A 23,480-nucleotide genomic window follows, 5' to 3' on the forward strand; every position below is an offset into this window, starting at 1 on the left:
CTTAAAGCTGGATTGCAGTGTACACAGACAAGAGTGGGACAGGACAACATTATCAAATTAAATGTTATTTGCCACATGCGCCGAATACAACAGGTGTATATCTTACAGTGAAATGCTTACGTACAAGCCCTTAACCAACAATGCAGTTTTAAGAAAATACCCACAAAAAAGTAAGAGATAAGAATAACAAATAATCAAGGAGCAGCAGTAAATAACAATAGTGGGGCTATATTCAGAGTACCGGTTCAGAGTCAATGTGCGGGGGCACCGGTGTCGAGGTAATTGAGGTAATTGTAATTATTTACATGCAGGTAGGGTTATTAAAGTATGGGGGGGGGTGCAAATAGTCTGGGTAGCCATTTGATTAGCTGTTCATGAGTCTTATGGCTTGGGGGTAGAAGGTGTTTAGAAGCCTCTTGGACCTAGACTTGGTGCTCCGGTACCGCTTGCCGTGCGGTAGCAGAGGGAACAGTCTTTGACTAGGGTGGCTGGAGTCTTTGACAATTTTTCAGGCCTTCCTCTGACACCGCCTGGTATAGAGGTCCTGGATGGCAGGAAGCTTGGCCCGGTGATGTACTGGGCCGTTCGCACTACCCTCTGTAGTGCCTTGCGGTCGGAGGCCGAGCAGTTGCCATACCAGGCAATGATGCAACCCATCAGGATGCTCTCGATTGTGCAGCTGTAAAACCTTTTGAGGATCTGAGGACCCATGACAAATCTTTTCAGTCTCCTGAGGGGGAATAGGTTTTGTGGAGTGCAATAGAGATTGCATCATCTGTGGATCTGTTGGTGCGGTATGCAAATTGGAGTGGGTCTAGGGTTTCTGGGATAATGGTGTTGATGTGAGCCATGACATCCTAGTAATCCGTTTGGCCCAGCGGCCTTGTGAATGTTGACCTGTTTAAAGGTCTTACTCACATCGGCTGAGGAGAGCATGATCACACCGTCATCCGGAACAGCTGATGCACTCATGCATGTTTCAGTGTTACTTGCCTCGAAGTGAGCATAGAAGATATTTAGCTCGTCTGGTAGGCTCGTGTTACTGGGCAGCTCTCGGTTGTGATTCCCTTTGAAGTCTGAAATAGTTTGCAAGTCCTGCCACATCCAACAAGCGTCGGAGCCCGTGTAGTATGATTTGATCTTAGTCCTGTATTGACACTTTGTCTGTTTGATGGTTCGTCAGAGGGCATAGTGGGATTTCTTATGAGCTTCTGGGTTAGAGTCCCGCTCCTTGAAAGTGGCAGCTCTGCCCTTTAGCTCGGTGCGAATGTTGCCTCTAATCCATGGCTTCTGGTTGGGGTATGTACGTACAGTCACTGTGGGGACGACGTCCTCGATGCACTTATTGATAAAGCCAGTGACTGATGTGGTGTACCTCTCAAAGCTATCGGAAGAATCTCGGAACATATTCCAGTCTGTGCTAGAAAAACAGTCCTGTAGTTTAGCATCTGCTTCATCTGACCACTTTTTTTATAGCCTGAGTCACTGGTGCTTCCTGCTTTAATTGTTGCTCGTAAACAGGAATCAGGAGGATAGAGTTATGGTCAGATTTGCCAAATGGAGGGCGAGGGAGAGCTTTGTACGCATCTCTGTGTGTGGAGTAAAGGTGGTCTAGAGTGTTTTTCCCTCTGGTTGCACATTTAACATGCTGATAGAAATTCTGTAAAACGGATTTAAGTTTCCCTGCATTAAAGTCACCGGCCACCAGGAGCGCAGCCTCTGGGTGAGCGTTTTTCTGTTTGCTTATGGCGGAATACAGCTCATTGAGTGCAGTTTTAGTGCCAACTTCGCTCTGTGGTGGTATGTAGACCACTACGAAAAATACAGATGAAATCTCTCTAGGTAGGTAGTGTGGTTTACAGCTTATCATGAGATACTCTACCTCAGTCGAGCAAAACTTTGAGACTTCCTTAGATAGCGTGCACCAGCTGTTGTTACATAAATGCATAGGCCCCCGCCCTGTGTCTTAACAGAGGCTGCTGTTCTGTCTTGCTGATAGAGTGTATAACATGCCAGCTGAATTTTCTTAATGTCGTCGTTCAGCCATGACTCTGTGAAACATAAGATATTACAGTTTTTAATGTCCCGTTGTTAGGATATATGTGCTTTCAGTTCGTCACATTTATTTTCCATTGATTGAACGTTAGCTAGCAGAACGGAAGGCAAGGGAAGACTAGCCACTCTTCGCCTGATCCTCGCAAGGAACCCAGAATTTTTTGCCTCAATCTCTGTTTCCTTCTCCAGCAAATCACAGGGATCGGGGCCTTGTCGAGTGTCTGCAGTATATCCCCTGCGGCCGACTCATTGAAGAGGAACTCCTTGTCCAATTTGAGGTGAGTAATCCCAGTTTTGATGTCCAGAAGCTATTTTCTATCATAAGAGACGGTAGCCGCAACATTAAGTACAAAACAAGTTACGAACAACGCGACAAAACAAACAAAATAGCATGATTGAGAGCCGATAAGACGGCAGCCCTACCCTCTGGCGCCATCACTTTTGTCTAGATACTACTGCAGACTGGAAAGGTATGCTCATAAAAGCATGTTGTAGTTATGACTATGGATGTGATGCCAATGAACAGAACTTATGTTGCTGCTACCACTTGTCTATCAAATATTTGAGATACTGTATAAGTCTGTTTCCTGAACATCCAGGTCATTTTGTGACGATTCAGATGGCATTGAAGCATTGGATGAAATATTACTGTATCTGCTCGTCGGAAATCACATTACATCAGTCATCTATTTATAAACCCCAACTTTGATTATTAATCTATTCACGTCTTCATACATGAACTTCTTCACACTCTCTACCTAGCCAAAGTATATTCCTCTCTCATACCCAACACTGTCAACAAGAATACCACCACGATGATATGAACCCTACAAACCCTGCTGTGTCAAAATGTTTCATACAGTGGGGCAAAAAAGTATTTAGTCAGCCACCAATTGTGCAAGTTCTCCCACTTAAAAAGATGAGAGAGGCTGTAATTTTCATCATAGGTACACTTCAACTATGACAGACAAAATGAGAAAAAAATCCAGAAAATCACATTGTAGAATTTTTTTATGAATTTATTTGCAAATTATGGATAAAAATAAGTATTTGGTCAATAATAAGTTTCTCAATACTTTGTTATATACCCTTTGTTGACAATGACAGAGGTCAAACGTTTTCTGTAAGTTTTCACACACTGTTGCTGGTATTTTGGCCCATTCCTCCATGCAGATCTCCTCTAGAGCAGTGATGTTTTGGGGCTGTTGCTGGGCAACACGGACTTTCAACTCCCTCCAAAGATTTTCTATGGGTTTGAGATCTGGAGACTGGCTAGGCCACTCCAGGACCTTGAAATGCTTCTTACGAAGCCACTCTTTCGTTGCCCGGGCGGTGTGTTTGGGATCATTGTCATGCTGAAAGACCCAGCCACGTTTCATCTTCAATGCCCTTGCTGATGGAAGGAGGTTTTCACTCAAAATCTCACAATACATGGCCCCATTCATTCTTTCCTTTACACGGATCAGTCGTCCTGGTCCCTTTGCAGAAAAACAGCCCCAAAGCATGATGTTTCCACCCCCATGCTTCACAGTAGGTATGGTGTTCTTTGGATGCAACTCAGCATTCTTTGTCCTCCAAACACGACGAGTTGAGTTTTTACCAAAAAGTTATATTTTGGTTTCATCTGACCATATGACATTCTTCCAATCTTCTTCTGGATCATCCAAATGCTCTCTAGCAAACTTCAGATGGGCCTGGACATGTACTGGCTTAAGGAGGGGGACACATCTGGCACTGCAGGATTTGAGTCCCTGGCGGCGTAGTGTGTTACTGATCGTAGGCTTTGTTACTTTGGTCCCAGCTCTCTGCAGGTCATTCAATAGGTCCCCCCGTGTGGTTCTGGGATTTTTGCTCACCGTTCTTGTGATCATTTTGACCCCACGGGGTGAGATCTTGCGTGGAGCCCCAGATCGAGGGAGATTATCAGTGGTCTTGTATGTCTTACATTTCCTAATAATTGCTCCCACAGTTGATTTCTTCAAACCAAGCTGCTTACCTATTGCAGATTCAGTCTTCCCAGCCTGGTGCAGGTCTACAAGTTTGTTTCTGGTGTCCTTTGACAGCTCTTTGGTCTTGACCATAGTAGAGTTTGGAGTGTGACTGTTTGAGGTTGTGGACAGGTGTCTTTTATACTGATAACAAGTTCAAACAGGTGCCATTAATACAGGTAATGAGTGGAGGACAGAGGAGCCTCTTAAAGAAGAAGTTACAGGTCTGTGAGAGCCAGAAATCTTGCTTGTTTGTAGGTGACCAAATACTTATTTTCCATCATAATTTGCAAATAAATTCATAAAAAATCCTACAATGTGATTATCTGGATTTTTTTCCCTCATTTTGTCTGTCATAGTTGAAGTGTACCTATGATGAACATTACAGGCCTCTCATCTTTTTAAGTGGGAGAACTTGCACAATTGGTGGCTGACTAAATACTTTTTTGCACCACTGTATATACACTGCCTATTTATAATTAAATATAAATATTTATATACAAGGCAACAGTAAACATGTTGTCCCCCACAAATGATGCAGCACCCCCCTTGGGTCAGTCAGTGTAATTTTGTAAATGACGGATATCTATGGCAAGATGTATCATTCACCCAAGTTTCATCAAAATGGGGCCAGTGGTGTCCGAGATATCGCATGGATTAGCTAGACTCATGTTCCTGAGCATGTGTGCCAAATTTCATCGCTGTGAGTCAAACCGATCAAGAGATATAAACATGTGCCTGTTATAGTGCCACTGTGAGGTCAAAATGTTCTTGCATCTGTTGAGTCTTGACAGTGTTTTCAAAATATGTACCAAATTTCGTTACAATACAAATATGTGCCAGGCCACACCCACATGAATGTTTATTGGTCTATGTTGTTTTAGGTACAAGTCTGGAAAATATTGCGTTGAGAGACCGTTGTCCATCGATGCCACATATCAAGTTTTGTGCAGATCAGTCATTCGGTAACAGAGTAGTGTTTTCACAAAATTCTAAATGGCATAAGATCCACCATGACAGTCCTAATGGGTCCCTAGGCAAATGTATTCCTTGTGAGGAGAGGAACCTATGTACCGAATTTCATGATTTTAGGTCAAACGGGATGTGGGGTGTGACCTTTCAAAGTTTGCATTTTCAATCTCTTGTTACAGCGCCACCATCTGGCCAATCAGTGTATTTTTTAAATGCCGGATCTTAATGGCAAAATGCATAATTTACCCACATTTCGTCAAAATCAGGCCATTGCTGTCTGAGATATCCTGTATGACTAATGTGCGAACGAACGGATGAAGACAGATCCACAGGCCCCTCCAGATTTCATCATAGGGGTCAATAAATAGTAGGCCCTAGCTCTGAATTATAGCACTGACGAGCAAAGGCTGTGCGAGGAAAACGGCACGTGAACTTCAGGAGCATTGCAGCCGCGTGATAAATCGGCTAAAAAGGCACAGCACTCTTTCCTCTGGCCAGAGTGCTCATTGCTAACTGGGGAGTGGGGGCTTGCGACTCCAAAGCTCTAAACTCACTTAATACAATCCCTATGAGAAAAAATAAATGCACGTTCATCTTTTTTTGTAATGTTTACATTTTACAAATGTCCATTCTAAATATCTTTCCCCACCTTGAGTTTGAATGTTTCAATGCTCGACTAGATTTCCTAAATCGGATTCGCACGATCCGCCTTTCCCCTTGTGTTTTCCACTAGATAACACAGCCACAAAGTCACAATTGGCTGCAACGTAAAGATGTATGAAAATAATAAATAATCGCTTTTTGGCCTTAATTTAAGGTTAGTCATACGGTTATAAGTGTGGTTAAGGTTAGGGCTGAAATAATATTGTATGAAAATAAATTGTGGAAATAGCGGGGTTTAGCCATATTTATGACTTTCTGGCTGTGTTAAGTGAATACCTTTTTGGGAAGCTTCAACTACTACACTGCGCATGCGCCTTGCCATTTACGTGCTGTGAGTCTCTCAGAAAAATGCCGATGTGGCTTCTGTAAACGGATTTAGGGAATCAAGTTGGCGAAAAGTTGCAATGGAACTTTTCCTCTTGTGCCTTTTTTGGGTGTGCAGCTTCGCTATATCAGCCGAGGACGAAAGACTGCCCAATCGATGCGAAGGTAACGTTAGCTACAGTAGTTACACATTGAATGTGACGATGTCTTGCTCAGCGTTAGCTTTTTTGTAGACTTAGCTAACGTTAGCTAGATAACTAACTAGGAGATTCAGTGTCTGAATGCATTTTCTTACTTACATGGGACGTGTTTATAAATGTAAATTAACATGCATTTGAACAACATCCGCCTGTCGGAACCCTATAGTGTGTAAGTTCCTGACGGTGGAGCTCCAAGCAGCCTTGGAGAAGACGGGTCGGTCCAAGGAGGTTCTGGAGCTAGGAGCAGTGCTGGACACGGGTAAACGCAGACGCAAGATCAAATACAATACCTCGTAAGTAACCCCAGGACGAGTACTTTAAAGTGTCCCTCCTCTCCTTCAACCGTGTTGATGTGATAAAACAGGATGGGTCAACTGGCCTTTAAGATCGATGAATGGAAGGATACATGGAGAGGAAGCCACTTTTATGTTATGGAGAAGGAGAGGCAAGCCTCTCATTGAGCTCTGCTCTCTTGTCATAGACTGAAGTGATTTGACCACTCATTTTGTAGTTGTGATTTTTGAAATAACTGTTTTCAGTGAGACCCGTCTGACGGAGGCAGTGGATAACATCTGTGAAGGGATCCTACAGTACAGTGTCCATGCTGAGAGACCTGGCAGCCTCCGATACGCCAAGGTCCTCATACCTCTCCATCTTCGCAGTTTAACCAATGTTCATGCTTTAGAACAGTGTTCTTCAATCCTGGTCCTGTGGACCCACATGGCACATGCAGGATTTTGTTCCAGCCCAGTATTAACACACCTGAGTCAACTAACCATCTGTGTGTGTTTTAGGGTACCAGTCAGACCATGGCCACTCTGAAGAACCTGGTCCATAAGGGGGTGAAGGTGGAGTTGGGTCTGCCCTATGAACTCTGGGACGAACCCTCAGTGGAGGTGTCCGACATGAAGAAACAGGTACATACCCGTGTGTGTTTACACATCAACACACAGCTTTACAGGCAGAGGGTTGTGCGTGTTCATGACAATAAGTGGGTGTTGGGTTGTTTCAGTGTGAGACGATGCTAGAGCAGTATGAGGAGGTTGTGGAGGACTGGTACTTCCACCATCAGGAGGAGAGGCTGGAGCGCTTCCTGTGTGAGACACACATTCTCAAGACCTCCGAGCAAGGTTTGGACACACACACTATAGCATACACACTTGCAAACGTATACCTAAAGCACACACTCACCCAAGACACTTGAATAGTGGCAAACACAACATACACGTGTTCACATAGTTAAACACTTACCTGGGTTTTCCCTCTCTCCCTCAGAATGTCTACAGGAGGTTTGGAAGGGTGACATGGGAAAGAAGGGATCCAAAGTGGAGGTAGCAAGTGAAGAAGAGGGAGGAGGGAAGACTCACGATGCAGGAGAACTGTGAAATCATCCAAAATGGCGGAGTGAAAGTCTCCCTAACAGAACTACCCCTCTTTCCTTCCCAAATGGTCATACGATATTTGGAGTGGAACATAGTTAGAATGCATGGAGCAAAGTTACATTCAACATCAATAATACTGTATGTAGCAGACCAACCAACTGAACATTACAATTCCTATCTCTGCATCGACAATCCGCCTCCTGTCTTGCTCCTCAGAAAGCTAAAAGTGAGCTAAGTCAAGTCTCCCAAACCTTCACCACTCTATTATCATACACTATATCTACAAAAGTATGTGGACACCCCTTCAAATTAGTGGATTCGGCAATTTCAGCCACGCCCGTTGTTGACAGGTGTTTAAAATCGGGCACACATTCATGCAATCCCCATCGACAAACATTGGCAGTAGAGGTGGTGGAAAGCTCGCCGTTATTAAATTCTGGAGCAATGGAAACGCGTTCTCTGGAGTGATGAATCCCGCTTTACCATCTGGCAGTCCCACAGTCTAATCTTCGTTTGGCGGATGCCAGAATAAAGCTACCTGCCCTAATGCGTAGTGTCAACTGTAAAGTTTGGTGGAGGAGGAATAATGGTCTGGGACTGTTTTTCCTGGTTTGGGCTAGGCCCCTTAGTTCCAGTGAAGGGAAATCTTAACGCTACAGCATACAATGACATGGTAGAAGATTCTTTGCTTCTAACTTTGTGGCTGCAGTTTGGGGGTGGCCCTTTCCTGTTTCAGCACGACAATGTCACTGTGCACAAAGCAAGGTCCAGAAGTGGTTTGTTTGTGATCAGTGTGGAAGAACTTGACTGGCCTCCACAGAGCCCTGACAACCCTATTGATCATCTTTGGGATGACTTGGAATGCCGAGAGCGAGCCAGGCGTATCGCCTAACATCAGTGCCAGTCCTCACTAATGCTCTTGTGGCTAAATGGAAGCAAGTCCCTGCAGCAATGTTCCAACATCTAGTGGAAAGCCTTCCCAGAAGAGTAGAGGCTGTTGTAGCAGAAAAGGGGGGGATCAACTCGATATTAATGAACATGATTTTGGAATGAGATGTTCAACGAGCAGGTGTCCACATACTTTTGGTCATGTAGTGTATCTATGGAGCAAGGGGCAATCCAGTTGTGTCCAACATTGGAATAGTCATAGATGTGTCATTGTTTACAGTTTACATCAAATCAATATCATCAATTTACACACACCTGTCCCTTTTCAGTAGGTAAGTTGAAACTGAGAATGCTACAGAACACTACAACATGAAAGTAAATTGAAAACCAACTGCATTATCTAAGATGGGGAAGTATAGGAAATTGGAAAGCCTTTTTACCCTGTCGAAGTGTGCCCATGTTTTGTATTCGTGTACCACTATATGGTACATTTTTGTTTCCTAAATCCAATATGTACCGTTTTTAAATTTGAATAAACTCTTATCACATTGTGTACATGTGAGTGTTGAAATTTGTCTGAATTTAATTTAGCTTTTCACATGCCTTCTACGGTATAGGGAGCAAGAACATTGGGATACTGGATTTGTTTTTAAATGGTACAATTGCATATCCAATGAAAGTCAGCGTAGCTACCTGGCTGGAGATGTGAGAACTTGTAATGTGCTGCCATCTTGTGGTATATTTTTGAAATTGTCTTGAACTGCATTGATCTGTCAGGGTCCCTGGCCTAGACCAGAGCAACAAGTGTTGTTTTTTTGTGTGGAAGGTGCGCTATTAGTCTTGCTTCCATAATATTATGTGGCACAAATATCCAACATTCAGCTCTGTTTAGGTGTCTACGATGATGGGAACATGTACGATTTTACACGTGTTTTTCTTTTTGAAGGAAATAAACTAAATTGAAATAGTGTATTCTCCTGTTTTTTCTGTCCCAGTGTTTATACAGGCTTTTGGCCCTGAGGATGGTACTGCAAATCAACCAAAAGTATGTGAACCCAGCAGATACAGCCAAGCACATTAAGAAACAACACTAAGGCGGAGTTGCCAGAATTCAAATAAAGGATCTATAAAGAGTCATCTTCATAAGGTTGGAGCCTGGCTCTCTTCTCAACCCAGAATCAACCATTCCAATCTCAACTACTTAGTCACAGTGTTCAAATGAAATTTTATATATATATATATTTTTTACAACAAACATTCGAGTAGTTCAACTAGGGCAAATTGTGACCACAGAACTTTACCTGCACAATTGTTTATTGGCCTTTGACTAGGTTGACTACTTTTGTGCTACATCATTGATCATTCCTATTTCACAAATGTAGGAAAATATTTTCCATGTGGTAAAAAATATATTTTTGCCTTATGGAAAGTGACATCATCCCTATTCTAATCGGTCCCACCTGCCAGAAGACTATACCTGATTGGTCAACTCATTATCTCCAAAAATTCTGATTAATTGATTAATAATTAGAACTAATTGCTATCTCTATGGAATGTTTTATTGCTGAAGCACTGACTTGTTTGCCATAAAACCTAAAGAAGAATCTCTAACTTTGGTTTGAGAGTAATGGAGGAAGCAGAAGCGATGCTTGATTCTGTTGGCGCGAGTATAGATTGAGGAAATGAGTGGAATACTGTAACATCTTAGAATGGAGCTTAAAGGACTAGTTGTAAATCAAGATAAGCTTCGGTATGATAATGCCTCATTCCTTGTGCGGTTCATGAGCAAGGATGTTTTTGGTGGGAAACCCGTTTGCCGTCACAAAGATTGTGAAGGATGCATTGGGAGAAGTAGAGTCAAAGTGACCAGGAGTGGTATGGTGTTGTTTTCATGTGTGTCAAAAGGAGAAAGCACTGTGGATGCACAAATGGTCGACGCATGAAGTGGAATGCTATGATTATCGAGTAGGGCACCGATTAAAGGTGTCATATCTGGCGTCTCGATAGATATTGAGGCTTCATGGTTTAAGATGAACATGCCAGGAATAGTTTATTCACATCGCTTAACCTGCACTGTGAATGGAAAGGAGGAAAGCCTTTCTGTTTTTACGTTTTGATGATGAATTTCTCCCGACCCTTGTAAAGCAGGACTGTATTAGATCTGCAGCGCAAACGTACGTACAAAAGCCACTTCAATGTCATAAATGTAAAACATTTGCCCCGAGTGTCCTGTTTAGGGTGAAGAAGGTCCAAGTAGGAAGGATCAGGGCTGTTGAGAAGCTCTCCTATGCAGAGGCAGTGAAAAAGGTTGAAGCAGCGAGCAGAGATGATGCAGCTATGGCAGTGGGTGATGCCCAACAGTTATGTGGATGTCAGTCAGTTGAGAGATCCTGAAAATACTTAATTGTGAAGGTTGATTTTGTTGCATTTATTTGCAAAGGTGATTAATTGTACGGGACAAACTAACAACAAAAAATGGAAGAAACTGGAAATCATTGTGAAAGCAGGTGAAATGTTCTTGGATATCAATGATCTCACTGCTGAGACACTGCAGGGAATAATGTCTGACAATGCTTTCTCCTCTCATCCCCAGAACCTGTGTAAGGATCTGAGTGCATTTGACTGAAGGAGTATATTGACTTTACTTATTTTTTTTCTGCAAATAATGATTTATTTTTAGTAGGTGGCAGCGAACCACCTTTTTTGGATGTATTCCGCCAATTAAACTTTGAAGAAGAAGAACTTTTCACCAAGTTATTTGGTGACGCGAAATGCACCCTGTTGGCTCAGTGTTTGGCTCTTGGTGCTGATGGTCCTTTATGTTTTGGCAAAATTACGTCAGTTGTTCGGTTAACCACAATGTGTATTTATTATGGATCCCCATTAGCTGCTGAGGTTTATGGTTTAGTGAACGATTTGTCCCAAATAAAATGCTTTTAGATTTGAAATTGAAAATATGGCAAATAGGAGAAGCAATATCATCCACTATTTTCCTCTGTAATTTTCCATCCAAGTTGTCATACCCTGGTGGCTTGTCATTGTTGATATACAATACTTGTTTCACCTCTTCCATACTCACTTTACGGAATTCAAAATAACAATGCTTGTCTTTCAAAATTTGGTCAGATATACTTGGATGTATATGTAACGGATGTGAAACGCTAGCTTAGTTAGCGGTGGTTCGCGCTAAATAGCGTTTCAATCGGTGACGTCACTTGCTCTGAGACCTTGAAGTAGTAGTTCCCCTTGCTCTGCAATGGCCGTGGCTTTTGTGGAGCGATGGGTAACGATGCTTCGTGGGTGTCAGTTGTTGATGTGTGCAGAGGGTCCCTGGTTTGCGCCCGGGTATGGGCGAGGGGACAGTCTAAAGTTATACTGTTACATTGGTACCGTGACCCGAATCACTGGTTGCTGCGGAAAAGGAGGTCAAAAGGGGGGTGAGTGTAACGGATGTGAAACACTAGCTTAGTTAGCGGTGGTTCGCGCTAAATAGCGTTTCAATCCGTGATGTCACTTGCTCTGAGACCTTGAAGTAGTAGTTCCCCTTGCTCTGCAAGGGCCGCGGCTTTTGTGGAGCGATGGGTAACGATGCTTCGTGGGTGTCAGTTGTTGATGTGTGAAGAGGGTCCCTGGTTCGCGCCCGGGTATGGGCGAGGGGACGGTCTAAAGTTATACTGTTACATATAGTGTCACCGTTTGTTGCTGGCATGTCATGCCTAAATTTGCTAATCTTGCCAATTAAAAAAACATTAAAATAGTTGGCAATATCAGTCGGTTTTGTGATGAATGAGCTGATTCAATGAATGATGGAGCTGAGTTTGCCTTTTTATATCACTTAACTTTGTTTCATAGTGTAGTTTCTTCTTTTTATTCAGATTAGTGACATGAATTTCTCAATTTGCAATAGGTTTGCCAATTGGTTGTGCAGCCATTCCTGCCATTCCTTTAGCCTCATCCCTCTCAACCATACAATTGTTAAATTCCTCATCGAGCCACAGGGATTTCAGTGTTTACAGTCATTTTCATAATGGGCGCATGCTTATTAGTAACTGGAATAAGCAATTTCATAAATGTGTCAAGTGCAAGCGTCTGTATGCTCCTCATTACGCACCACAGACCAACAAATATTATTTACATCAACATAGGAATCACTACAAAAATTATTGTATGACTTATACACTATCTTAGGCCCATCCTTTGGAACTTTGATTTTCCTAGATATGGCTACTATATTGTGATCACTACATCCGATGGATGAAATTAGCTTTCAAGCTAATTTCCCTAGCATTAGTAAAGATGTGATCAGTACATTTAAAAAAAAAAAAGTTTTATTTTTTATTTCACCTTTATTTAACCAGGTAGGCTAGTTGAGAACAAGTTCTCATTTACAACTGCGACCTGGCCAAGATAAAGCATAGCAGTGTGAACAGACAACACAGTTACACATGGAGTAAACAATAAACAAGTCAATAACACAGTAGAAAAAAAGGAAAAATAGTCTATATACATTGTGTGCAAAAGGCATGAGGAGGTAGGCGAATAATTGCAATTTTGCAGATTAACACTGGAGTGATAAATGATCAGATGGTCATGTGCAGGTAGAGATACTGGTGTGCAAAAGAGCAGAAAAGTAAATAAATGAAAACAGTATGGGGATGAGGTAGGTAAATTGGGTGGGCTATTTACCAATGGACTATGTACAGCGATCAGTTAGCTGCTCAGATAGCAGATGTTTGAAGTTGGTGAGGGAGATAAAAGTGTCAAACTTCAGCGATTTTTGCTATTCGTTCCAGTCACAGGCAGCAGAGAACTGGAAGGAAAGGCGGCCAAATGAGGTGTTGGCTTTAGGGATGATCAGTGAGATACACTTTCTGGAGCGCGTGCTACGGGTGGGTGTTGCCATCGTGACCAGTGAACTGAGATAAGGTGGAGCTTTACCTAGCATGGACTTGTAGATGACCTGGAGCCAGTGGGTCTGGCGACGAATATGTAGCGAGGGCCAGACGACTAGAGCATGCAGGTCGCAGTGGTGGGTGGTATATGGTGCTTTAGTAACAAAACGGATGGCACTGTGATAAACTACATCCAGTTTGCTGAGTAGAGTATTGGAAGCTATTTTGTAGATGACATCGCCGAAGTCGAGGATCGGTAGGATAGTCGTGAGTGGCGTGAGTGAAGGAGGCTTTGTTGCGGAATAGAAAGCAGACTAGATTTGATGATTTCATTCCTGTGCTGTTTGTAACTAACCTGTCAGATTGACTGATAACCTGAACCAGGTTGCAGGCACTGGTGAAAAGTTTGAAGCTTTTTCTTGAGGGGCCAGCTTGTTGAAAACCTGTCAATATTTAAATCACCCAGAAAATATCTCTCTCTGTTGATATCGCATTACATTATCAAGCATTTCACACACTATCCAGAAACGGATTGTTAGCACTTGGTAGTCTATAGCAGCTTCCCACAAGATTGGGCTTTAGATGAGGCAGATGAACCTGAAGACATATTACTTCAACAGTATTTAACATGAGCTCCTCTCTAAGCTTTACAGGAATGTGGTTCTGAATATAAACAGCAACACCTCCACCATTGGCATTTCTGTATTTTCTATCAATGTAATAACTTTGTATTGCTACTACTGTATCATCAAATGTATTATCTAAGTGAATTTGAGAGATAGATATAATATGAATGTCATCTGTTAATAGCAAATTATTGATTTCATGAACCTTGTTTCTTAGCCCACGTCAGCATATGTAGTTAATTTTGAGCACTTTTCTGGGATGCTTGCTTGTTTTCATTGCTTTACTGGGAAGCTTAGCAGAAGTAAATATACTCATGTTATTTAGTTTAGTGCAGGGTGAGCTGCACACGGTGGATTTCCTACTAGGGCACACCGCCTAGGTGTTAATAGTATACATCTGGATCATAGGCACATGATTACTGTATACAATAGCTGTAGGATCAGCAGAGGCCTCCAGGGCAGTTAGAGGAACATAAATTAAATTACTTACATTGTGTCTACCAACGCCCCTGGGATAATTTACATTTGCTGAAGCATAATGACAACTCAGCATCACAATGGTAGGGATTAACTGAGCTGGGCTTGGGTCATTGATAATTCATTGTCTCAACGTAGCTTTATAATGCTGTGAAAATATCTAGGAACCCACCTTAATTGGGTGGATCCCATCCTCCTCATAAAATGTGTTTTGTTTCCTAAATGTATCGAAATAGTGAACAAAAGTTACACCCATTGCGCTGCAATAGTCACGCAGCCAATTGCGAAAGCAGCCATTGACCCATTGAGGTGTGGAATAAGGCTGTAATTTAACAAAATGTGGAGAAAGTCAGGGGATCTGAATTCTTTCAGAAGGCACTGTACATTTGACTGAGTGTGAGTCTGAGCTGTTGTTTTGGCAGGGAGCTGTGCTATTATGGGAATGCTGGTAGTCCTAATACGCTGTTTAAGTTCAATTGTGATCTGATGGTAGAACTTGAATCTTGTTTTAGTGAATGTTTAGGGCTATATGGATTTGTGTTGGCTGTTTGGATGTCCAATTGAATTTGTCAGAGATCTGAACTAGGCCTACCTATCACATAAAGTTGCTAGTGTCTCTCACGCTCAGACTCTCCACTGCACCAGGGATGGTCAGTTTGTGGTTGTGGTGGGCATCACTGAACCTCATCTGGAATTGTCCACTGTCAGTCTACTTGGAGGAGAGGGAGGAGACGATGATAACATCTGCAGCCCTGTTGACACCACAGCAGCCTTTGCCATCTACCAGTTCCCTGTCAAAGAAAGCCTGTGGCACTTGGATACAGGTGAGTTTCACATTAAATGTATGAAACAGAATATAAAAAATGAGGGGGGGGGGGGATCTCACAGGCACTGACAGCCACAGTAAGATTGTTACCCCTGATGTTCTAATCAATTCACTGATGTAATTCCCTTTCCTCTCAGGTTGAAGATGACTCTGTTGTATGGTAATGTTATGTAATCTTCATACGAGGTGATGGAAGGACGTTTTGGCAGAGTGTGATGGAAAATGTTATGTTTGTGCTTTTGTAATAACCCATTTCTGTGTTCATGCAAATCACTGAATGAACATGCCTGGGAGGAATCCTCACTATCAGTATCTGCAATTTGGCAGTATGCCCAGAACCTTGTTTTGAGAACAGAAAGGGATATCTCAGTTTCAAGGTCTCAGCTTGGAGAGATCAGTCTGTCACATGCATGAACCAGTATTGGTCGATCACATGCATGAACCAAACATTAATGATGAATTAATTATGAATAATGAATAGGCTAAATCATGCAAATATAACTAGTCTGTGTAAGCAGTATATAAGAGAATGAACGGGACTGCCCCAGGGGACTTCACTTCAGACCGGTACTTTATGCATCTAAGTTTGACGGTTACCTCTCCAGCATGCTGTTAATAAACAATGATTAATTTAAGATTGACTTCAAGTGTCCATGTGTAGAATTTCCTCAACAATTTGGCATCACAAAAAGGGTTGATTGAATCTGCCTGCGGAGCTTTCCAGTGAGGGTCTGCGAGGAAAACCGGTGGCGCATTGTATGACTCATTAGGGAAATTCCCGTCTGACCAAAAGACGACGAGGACTCGACCAGACCAGACCCTTACTGTGAGCTGCTCAGGAGACACATCATCCTCGAGCAATTGAGGGACATGACAACTGATTTCAGTAAGTAAAAAAATAAAATAAAAATCATAAAACTAAATATAAAGACGAAGGGTACCAGTCTTAGAAAAAGGCTAGAGTGAGGAGGCCCCACTGAAAATTGTCTGTAGGAATTTATGTGAGAAGTGTCTACGTGGTCTGAGAACCACTGAAAATAGCACAAGATGTTATTGTAGGCATTTATGAGAACTATCTACGTGGTCGGAAAACCACGACAATTATATGTATGGGAAGCGGCAAGACTGTAGAGTCTATAGAGACCATAGCATTTATGACTATATAAACTATTGATACTATGGATGCTGAGAGACTACGATTTTATTTGTATTTTATTTCACCTTTATTTAACCAGGTAGGCAAGTTGAGAACAATTCTCATTTACAATTGCGACCTGGCCAAGATAAAGCAAAGCAGTTCGACAGATACAACGACACAGAGTTACACATGGAGTAAAACAAACATACAGTCAATAATACAGTATAAACAAGTCTATATACGATGTGAGCAAATGAGGTGTGAAGGGAGGTAAAGGCAAAAAAGGCCATGGTGGCAAAGTAAATACAATATAGCAAGTAAAACACTAGAATGGTAGTTTTGCGATGCTATAGGGACCATATATACTATGGATGCTAATGGGACTGTGATGCTATATGAAATATGGATGTTCAGGGACTATAGATACTGTAGAGGTTATGGCGACTGTAAATACTTTAGAGGAACCGCAGAAGACACACATGTATTCATAGGAGGTAATGACAAGAGAATCGTGGAAGATGCACAAAGAGTAATAAGGGAGTATTACTGTGTGTGTTTGATGGTGGTGTGGATGTGAATACATAAGTTGATTTATAATGTTATATAGGGAAATTGTATGAGTGAATGGAACGTGTGTGTCTGTGTGGGGGGGGGGAAGAATATGAAACAATTGATAATTGTATGTGTATAATTGGTTACTAGAGATTTGATGAAGTAACAATGGAAAAAAGTATAATAATATACAACTTGCACACCCACACGCAGACGTATGTACAGTGGAGCAAAAAAGTATTTAGTCAGCCACCAATTGTGCAAGTTCTCCCACTTAAAAAGATGAGAGAGGCCTGTAATTTTCATCATAGGTACACTTCAACTATGACAGACAAAATGAGAAACAAAATCCAGAAAATCACATTGTAGGATTTTTAATGAATTGATTTGTAAATTATGGTGGAAAATAAGTATTTGGTCAATAACAAAAGTTTATCTCAATACTTTGTTATATACCCTTTGTTGGCAATGACAGAGGTGAAGACTTACAGAAAACGTTTGACAAGGTTTTCACACACTGTTGCTGGTATTTTGGCCCATTCCTCCATGCAGATCTCCTCTAGAGCAGTGATGTTTTGGGGCTGTTGCTGGGCAACACGGACTTTCAACTCCCTCCAAAGATTTTCTATGGGTTTGAGATCTGGAGACTGGCTAGGCCACTCCAGGACCTTGAAATGCTTCTTACGAAGCCACTCCTTCGTTGCCCAGGCGGTGTATTTGGGATCATTGTCATGCTGAAAGACCCAGCCACGTTTCATATTCAATGCCCTTGCTGATGGTAGGCTTTGTTACTTTGGTCCCAGCTCTCTGCAGGTCATTCACTAGGTCCCCCCGTGTGGTTCTGGGATTTTTGCTCGCCGTTCTTGTGATCATTTTGACCCCACGGGGTGAGATCTTGCGTGGAGCCCCAGATCGAGGGAGATTATCAGTGGTCTTGTATGTCTTCCATTTCCTAATAATTGCTCCCACAGTTGATTTCTTCAAACCAAGCTGCTTACCTATTGCAGATTCAGTCTTCTCAGCCTGGTGCAGGTCTACAAGTTTGTTTCTGGTGTCCTTTGACAGGTCTTTGGTCTTGACCATAGTGGAGTTTGGAGTGTGACTGTTTGAGGTTGTGGACAGGTGTCTTTTATACTGATAACAAGTTCAAACAGGTGCCATTAATACAGGTAATGAGTGGAGGACAGAGGCGCCTCTTAAAGAAGAAGTTACAGGTCTGTGAGAGCCAGAAATCTTGCTTGTTTGTAGGTGACCAAATACTTATTTTCCACCATCATTTGCAAATAAATTCATTAAAATCCTACAATGTGATTTTCTGGATTTTTTTCCCTCATGTTGTCTGTCATAGTTGAGGTGTACCTATGATGAAAATTACAGGCCCCTCTCATATTTTTAAGTGGGACAACTTGCACAATTGGTGGCTGACTAAATACTTTTTTGCACCACTGTATATTGGTTCCTAACTTCCCTGAAAAGTTTCATATCGCGGGGGCTATTCGATGCGAATGCAGTACGCCACAGGACGTTTTTGTGCTGGTCAAGAGGAATCAGGTCTGGAGTGAACCAAGGGCTATATCTGTTCCTGGTTCTCATTTTTTTTAATGAGGCATGTTTATTTAAGATGGTGAGGAAAGCACTTTTAAAGAATAACCAGGCATCCTCTACTGATGGAATGAGGTCAGTATCCTTCCAGGATACCCGGGCGAGGTCCATTTAGAAAGGCCTGCTCGCTGAAGTGTTTTAGGGAGTGTTTGACAGTGATGAGGGGTGGTCGTTTGACCGCGGACCCATTACGGACGCAGGCAATGAGGCAGTGATCGCTGAGATCCTGGTTGAAAACAGCAGAGGTGTATTTGGAGGGCAGGTTGGTTAGGATGATATCTATGAGGGTGCCCTTGTTTACAGATTTGAGGTTGTACCTGGTAGGTTCATTGATCATTTACCATTGGTGTCAAATCCAACTGAAAAGTAAAATGTGCACGAGCAAGATGAAACATAGTTGTGAGAGCAAACGTTGAGTTAAGAGAGAAAAAATGTGGTCGAGTGAGCAGAGGACGGTTCCAGCGTGTGCACAGGTCAGTTGAGCGCAATTTAACCTTGAGGGCTTCTGCTCACTGGATCACAGGTGCGTGTCATCTTGCGCCGGTTAGACTTTTGAAACTGGAACTGACACCATATTTAACATGCGGTTTCCTTACTAAAGTGTTGTGTGCGCCCCTTAGCATGTACGTTTGGGGATTTTCTCTGTGGGATATTTGGTGTGATTGTTTTTTTTGTTATATACCTGCGCTATGTTTTTGTAGATAAGTCGTGTTTTGCTAGCTTCCAGCTAATGCTTGCATTGTTTGTGTGTATGCAGTGCATGCTACCTCGGGTTTAGTGTGGTTATCATTAGCATATTTGTAATAAGAAATAAGGTCATTATCGTTGCTATATACTCAGTATGTCTATCAGCAAGGTATATATATTGTTTTTATATTACCGCTGCAATGTATAGCCTTAAATTGTACTGTTGAATTACAGGGCACAATTGACAAGTTTCTCTTTTTCTCTTTGATTTACAGCTTTGTAACGGTGCCTTTTGTCATGACCTGACCATAGAGAGCCCTTGTTTCTCTATGGTGTAGTAGGTCAGGGTGTGACTAGGGGTTATTCTTGTTTAGAATTTCTGTGTCTTCTAGTTTATATTTTATATGTTGGTGTTTTGTATGATTCCCAATTAGAGGCAGCTGGTAATCGTTGTCTCTAATTGGGGATCATATTTAAGTAGCAATTTTCCTACCTGTGTTTGTGGGATATTGTTTTGTGTATTGTGCATGTAGCACCACATAGTCACGTTTCGTTGTTTGTTTATTGATTTCTTGTTTTTGCTTAAAGTTTCACCTTGAAATAAATATGTGGAACTCAACATCCGCTGCACCTTGGTCCCGTTCTTACGACAACCGTGACACCTTCTGAGAGAGGGCCGTACATTTTAAGTGCCTAACCCTTCTATTTCTCTTTCTGGCTATGTATATATTCCTGCTGTGTGAATATCCAACTGTTTGCATATATGGAAATCAGTCAATTGAAATAAATAAATTAGGCACTAATCTATGGATTTCACATGACTGGGAATACAGATATGCATCAGTTGGTCACAGATACCTTAGATGGATCAGAAAACCAGTCAGTATCTGGTGTGACCAGGCTGTTAATTGTGGCCTGTGCCAAGTTGCTGGATATTGGTGGGAACTGGAATGCTGTCGTACACGTTGATCTAGAGCATCCAAACAATGCTCAGTGGGAGAAATGTCTGGTGAGTATGCAGGCCATGGAAGAACTGGGACGTTTTCATCATCCAGGAATTGTGTATGGATCCTTGTGACATGGGGCCGTGCATTATCTGGCTGAAACATGAGATGATGGCAGCGGATGAATGGCACGACAATGGGCCTCAGGATCTCATCAATTTATCTCTGTATTCAAATTGCCATAAAAAAAATGCAATTGTGTTCGTTGTCGATAGTTTATGCCTGCCCATACCATAACCCCACCACCTCCATAGGGCACTCTGATCACAACGCAAACCACTCGCCCTCACGACGCCATACACGCTGTCTGCCATCTGCCCTGTACCGTTGAAACCGGAATTAATCCGTGAAGAGAACACTTCTCCAGGGACCCAGTGTCCATTGAAGGTGAGCATTTGCTCACTGAAGTCAGTTTTCGACGCCGAACTGCAGTCAGGTTAATACCCTGGTGAGGATGACAAGCACGCAGATGAGCTTCCCTGAGGCTGTTTCTGACAGTTTGTGCAGAAATTCTTCGGTTGTGCAAACCCAGTTTCATCAACTGTCCGGGTGGCTGGTCTCAGATGATCCTGCAGGTGAAGAAGCCGGACGTGGAGGTCCTGGGCTGGCGTGGTTAGACGTGGTTACACGTGGTCTGGCGTGGTTACACGTGGTCTGGCGTGGTTACACGTGGTCTGGCGTGGTTACACGTGGTCTGTGGTTATGAGCCCAGTTGGACGTACTGCCAAATTCTGTAAAATGAGGTTGGAGGCGGCGTATGGTAGAGAAATTACAATTTAATTATCTGGCAACAGCTCTGGTGGAAATTCCTGGATTGGAAATGATGCAGATAATTACATTGATAGAACCCAAAATCTATTTGCAACATTAAAGCTGATCCACCCCCCCATCCCCTATTACAACATAGTTATTTTTTTTCAAAGTTGCCAAAATGCCATGTGCATCCACTTATATCAGTGAATTTGTCACAACCTAACCATTACGAAACTTCTGTTCGATCAAATAAGCCTCACATTGCAAATTAGCAATTCCATTTTTATTGACCAAGTTTGACTCTCATTGACCTCCATACAAAAATGAGTAAGTGAAACTTCTCGCTTCACCTCTTTCCCTCTGACGCTATTTACTCTGAACTTTAACCTTTGACCTCACACCTTGAACTTTGAGCCTGAGTCAATTCAACATGTCAATTCAACATATTTAGAATGCTGAAGATGTAAATATAACGTATGTCCTTCATTTCTGTCTGATCTGATTTCATGTTACGTCAATAAAGATTACTAGAGGGGCTATGTCATGAACCCTCAAAGTTCCATAATGGGGTGAAAATGGGAAACCAGTCTAATTAATGTCAGTAGAAACATAGCTGATGCATTTCCTGCTTTTACTTATGCAGGAAAACAAAAGTTAAGGTGTGATGTATCAGAAATTGTGTAATGGCATTATACTACCATATAAATATAAATACAATTTAAGGGCTCCCGAGTGGCGTAGCTGTCTAAGGCACTGCATCTCTGTGCAAAGGTGTCACTGTAGTCTCTGGTTTGAATCCAGGCTGCATCACATCTGGCTGTGATTGGGAGTCCCATAGGGCGTCATTGTAAACAAGAAGTTGTTCTTAACTGACTTGCCTAGTTAAATAAAGGTAAAAATAATACTTGGGTTTAACTTGGGTTTAACACAAATGTTCTGGATAAATAGCCTCTAAAATATATGTAAACAAACCATACATTTCTGATTTTGTTTTCTTAAAAAGCTCTGAGTGCTATTATATGATACAATATCAGTACTTGTTGAATTTACAACTTGTCTAAGTCCTATCATCAACTGATTGTTTGAATAGAATGTTGCCATATTGGCAGTTAATTAGAAAAATGTATTGAATCAATCCTCTAAAACTGGCGAGCTAGTTAACACGCATACAGTGCAGATAAATTCTTCACTTTCATTGTTTTACAAAATATGTTATCACAGCACTGGCTAACCATGGATGATCAACTCCCTGACCAACATCAACATGACTGACCTTTGCACCATCATAAGAAGGTTCATGTCCACTGCAATGTTCTAATTCCTAATTCTATGGTTACGCCTTTGTGAATATGAATTTGGTATGGTTGTGTTTATATTTTTCCAAGTTTTACATTGCAGCATGTTCAGTCTGCTACCCAACTGCTTCCAACAATTGAATGAATCTGTCACTGACAGAGTGGGTGGCTGAGTGTTGGTATTGCAGTACTCTAGCACTACTTCAATAGAAAATAACATATGGGGCTTTGAGATTTGTCTTCAGAGCATTGCTTGCCAACCCTGCAGGCTTTTCAAGACCTGCAGGCTTTTGATCTTGATCTAAAATACATGTTGAAAATCACGAGACTTGATGATTCAATACAATTGTTTTAATACTGCTGGACTGGAACAAAAGCCTGCATACAGTGGACAGTAGCCAGCCCTCCAATGCTAGGTTTGGTGAATACTGCCTTGTACTGTGGTGAAGCTGCTTGCAAGAAATTGTAACCAAATTCCCTAGGTTTATTACAGTACCTTGTGTGTTTTAGTCTATTCCAGGATGTGATGTCAATGCGGTACCAGAGTCCTACTTTGGGGAGACGACGGTGATCTCCAGTAGAGAGGTGATCATAACCACCCCCAGACACAAGGTGGCCTGTCCTATGGGGTCATGGGTCCTTTGTCCATATGGGAGCAGCCTGGGGAAGTAGGTGACATGAGGTAGCCAGGGTCGTACTCTTCCTCCCAGTCCCTGGTTCTTTCAGCTGTGACATGGGACTGGCAGCGTCTGCAGGTGTACCGGTGTCACCGATTGGCAAGCTGGCAACAACATGAAGGTCCGGGAAACACGAGGAGAATCATCTGTAGACAACACTTGAATAAAAAACAATGTTGTCCACAGCTGGGTTTGTGTATGCTTATTATAACACTTTGGGTGTCAAGATTTCAACCGCTCATAACGGAAGTCAATAACTTGTGAAGTCTGTTCTGATTCTGTGAAGAACAAACCTCGTGTTTACTGTTATGACGGAGGGGGAAGTCTGACAAATACCAATGCCTTGTTTAGGCCCACTTTATTAGTTACATCTTGCTGCAGGGTACAGATTTTTGGCAGGACACGTGCACCTGCTACTACCCTCTCACAGTATATCGGACACACACACACTATTGGATTTTACGTCCCTAGTACTTGTC

General features: G+C 42.2%; 1 protein-coding gene across 1 annotated transcript; it reads left to right on the forward strand.

Annotated features, from left to right (window-relative positions):
- The first annotated feature begins 5,989 nt into the window (after positions 1-5,989).
- cnpy4 (canopy FGF signaling regulator 4) lies at positions 5,990-9,025 on the forward strand. The gene is made up of 6 exons (XM_029667254.2): positions 5,990-6,167; positions 6,369-6,495; positions 6,742-6,838; positions 6,997-7,119; positions 7,215-7,332; positions 7,478-9,025. The coding sequence occupies exons 1-6, from the start codon at positions 6,083-6,085 to the stop codon at positions 7,585-7,587; spliced, it is 660 nt and encodes a 219-aa protein (XP_029523114.1). The 5' UTR covers positions 5,990-6,082; the 3' UTR covers positions 7,588-9,025.
- The last annotated feature ends 14,455 nt before the right edge of the window (positions 9,026-23,480 follow it).

Source organism: Oncorhynchus nerka, linkage group LG8 (genome assembly GCF_034236695.1).
Source record: "Oncorhynchus nerka isolate Pitt River linkage group LG8, Oner_Uvic_2.0, whole genome shotgun sequence".
Taxonomy (NCBI): domain Eukaryota; kingdom Metazoa; phylum Chordata; class Actinopteri; order Salmoniformes; family Salmonidae; genus Oncorhynchus; species Oncorhynchus nerka.

Bases quoted from the DNA above. Each gene is read 5' to 3' on its own strand.
- cnpy4 (XM_029667254.2), top strand. From the start codon at position 6,083: ATGGAACTTTTCCTCTTGTGCCTTTTTTGGGTGTGCAGCTTCGCTATA. The intron at 6,839-6,996 runs GTCCTCATACCT...TGTGTGTTTTAG, and splicing joins GCAGCCTCCGATACGCCAAG to GGTACCAGTCAGACCATGGC. The intron at 7,120-7,214 runs GTACATACCCGT...GGGTTGTTTCAG, and splicing joins TGTCCGACATGAAGAAACAG to TGTGAGACGATGCTAGAGCA.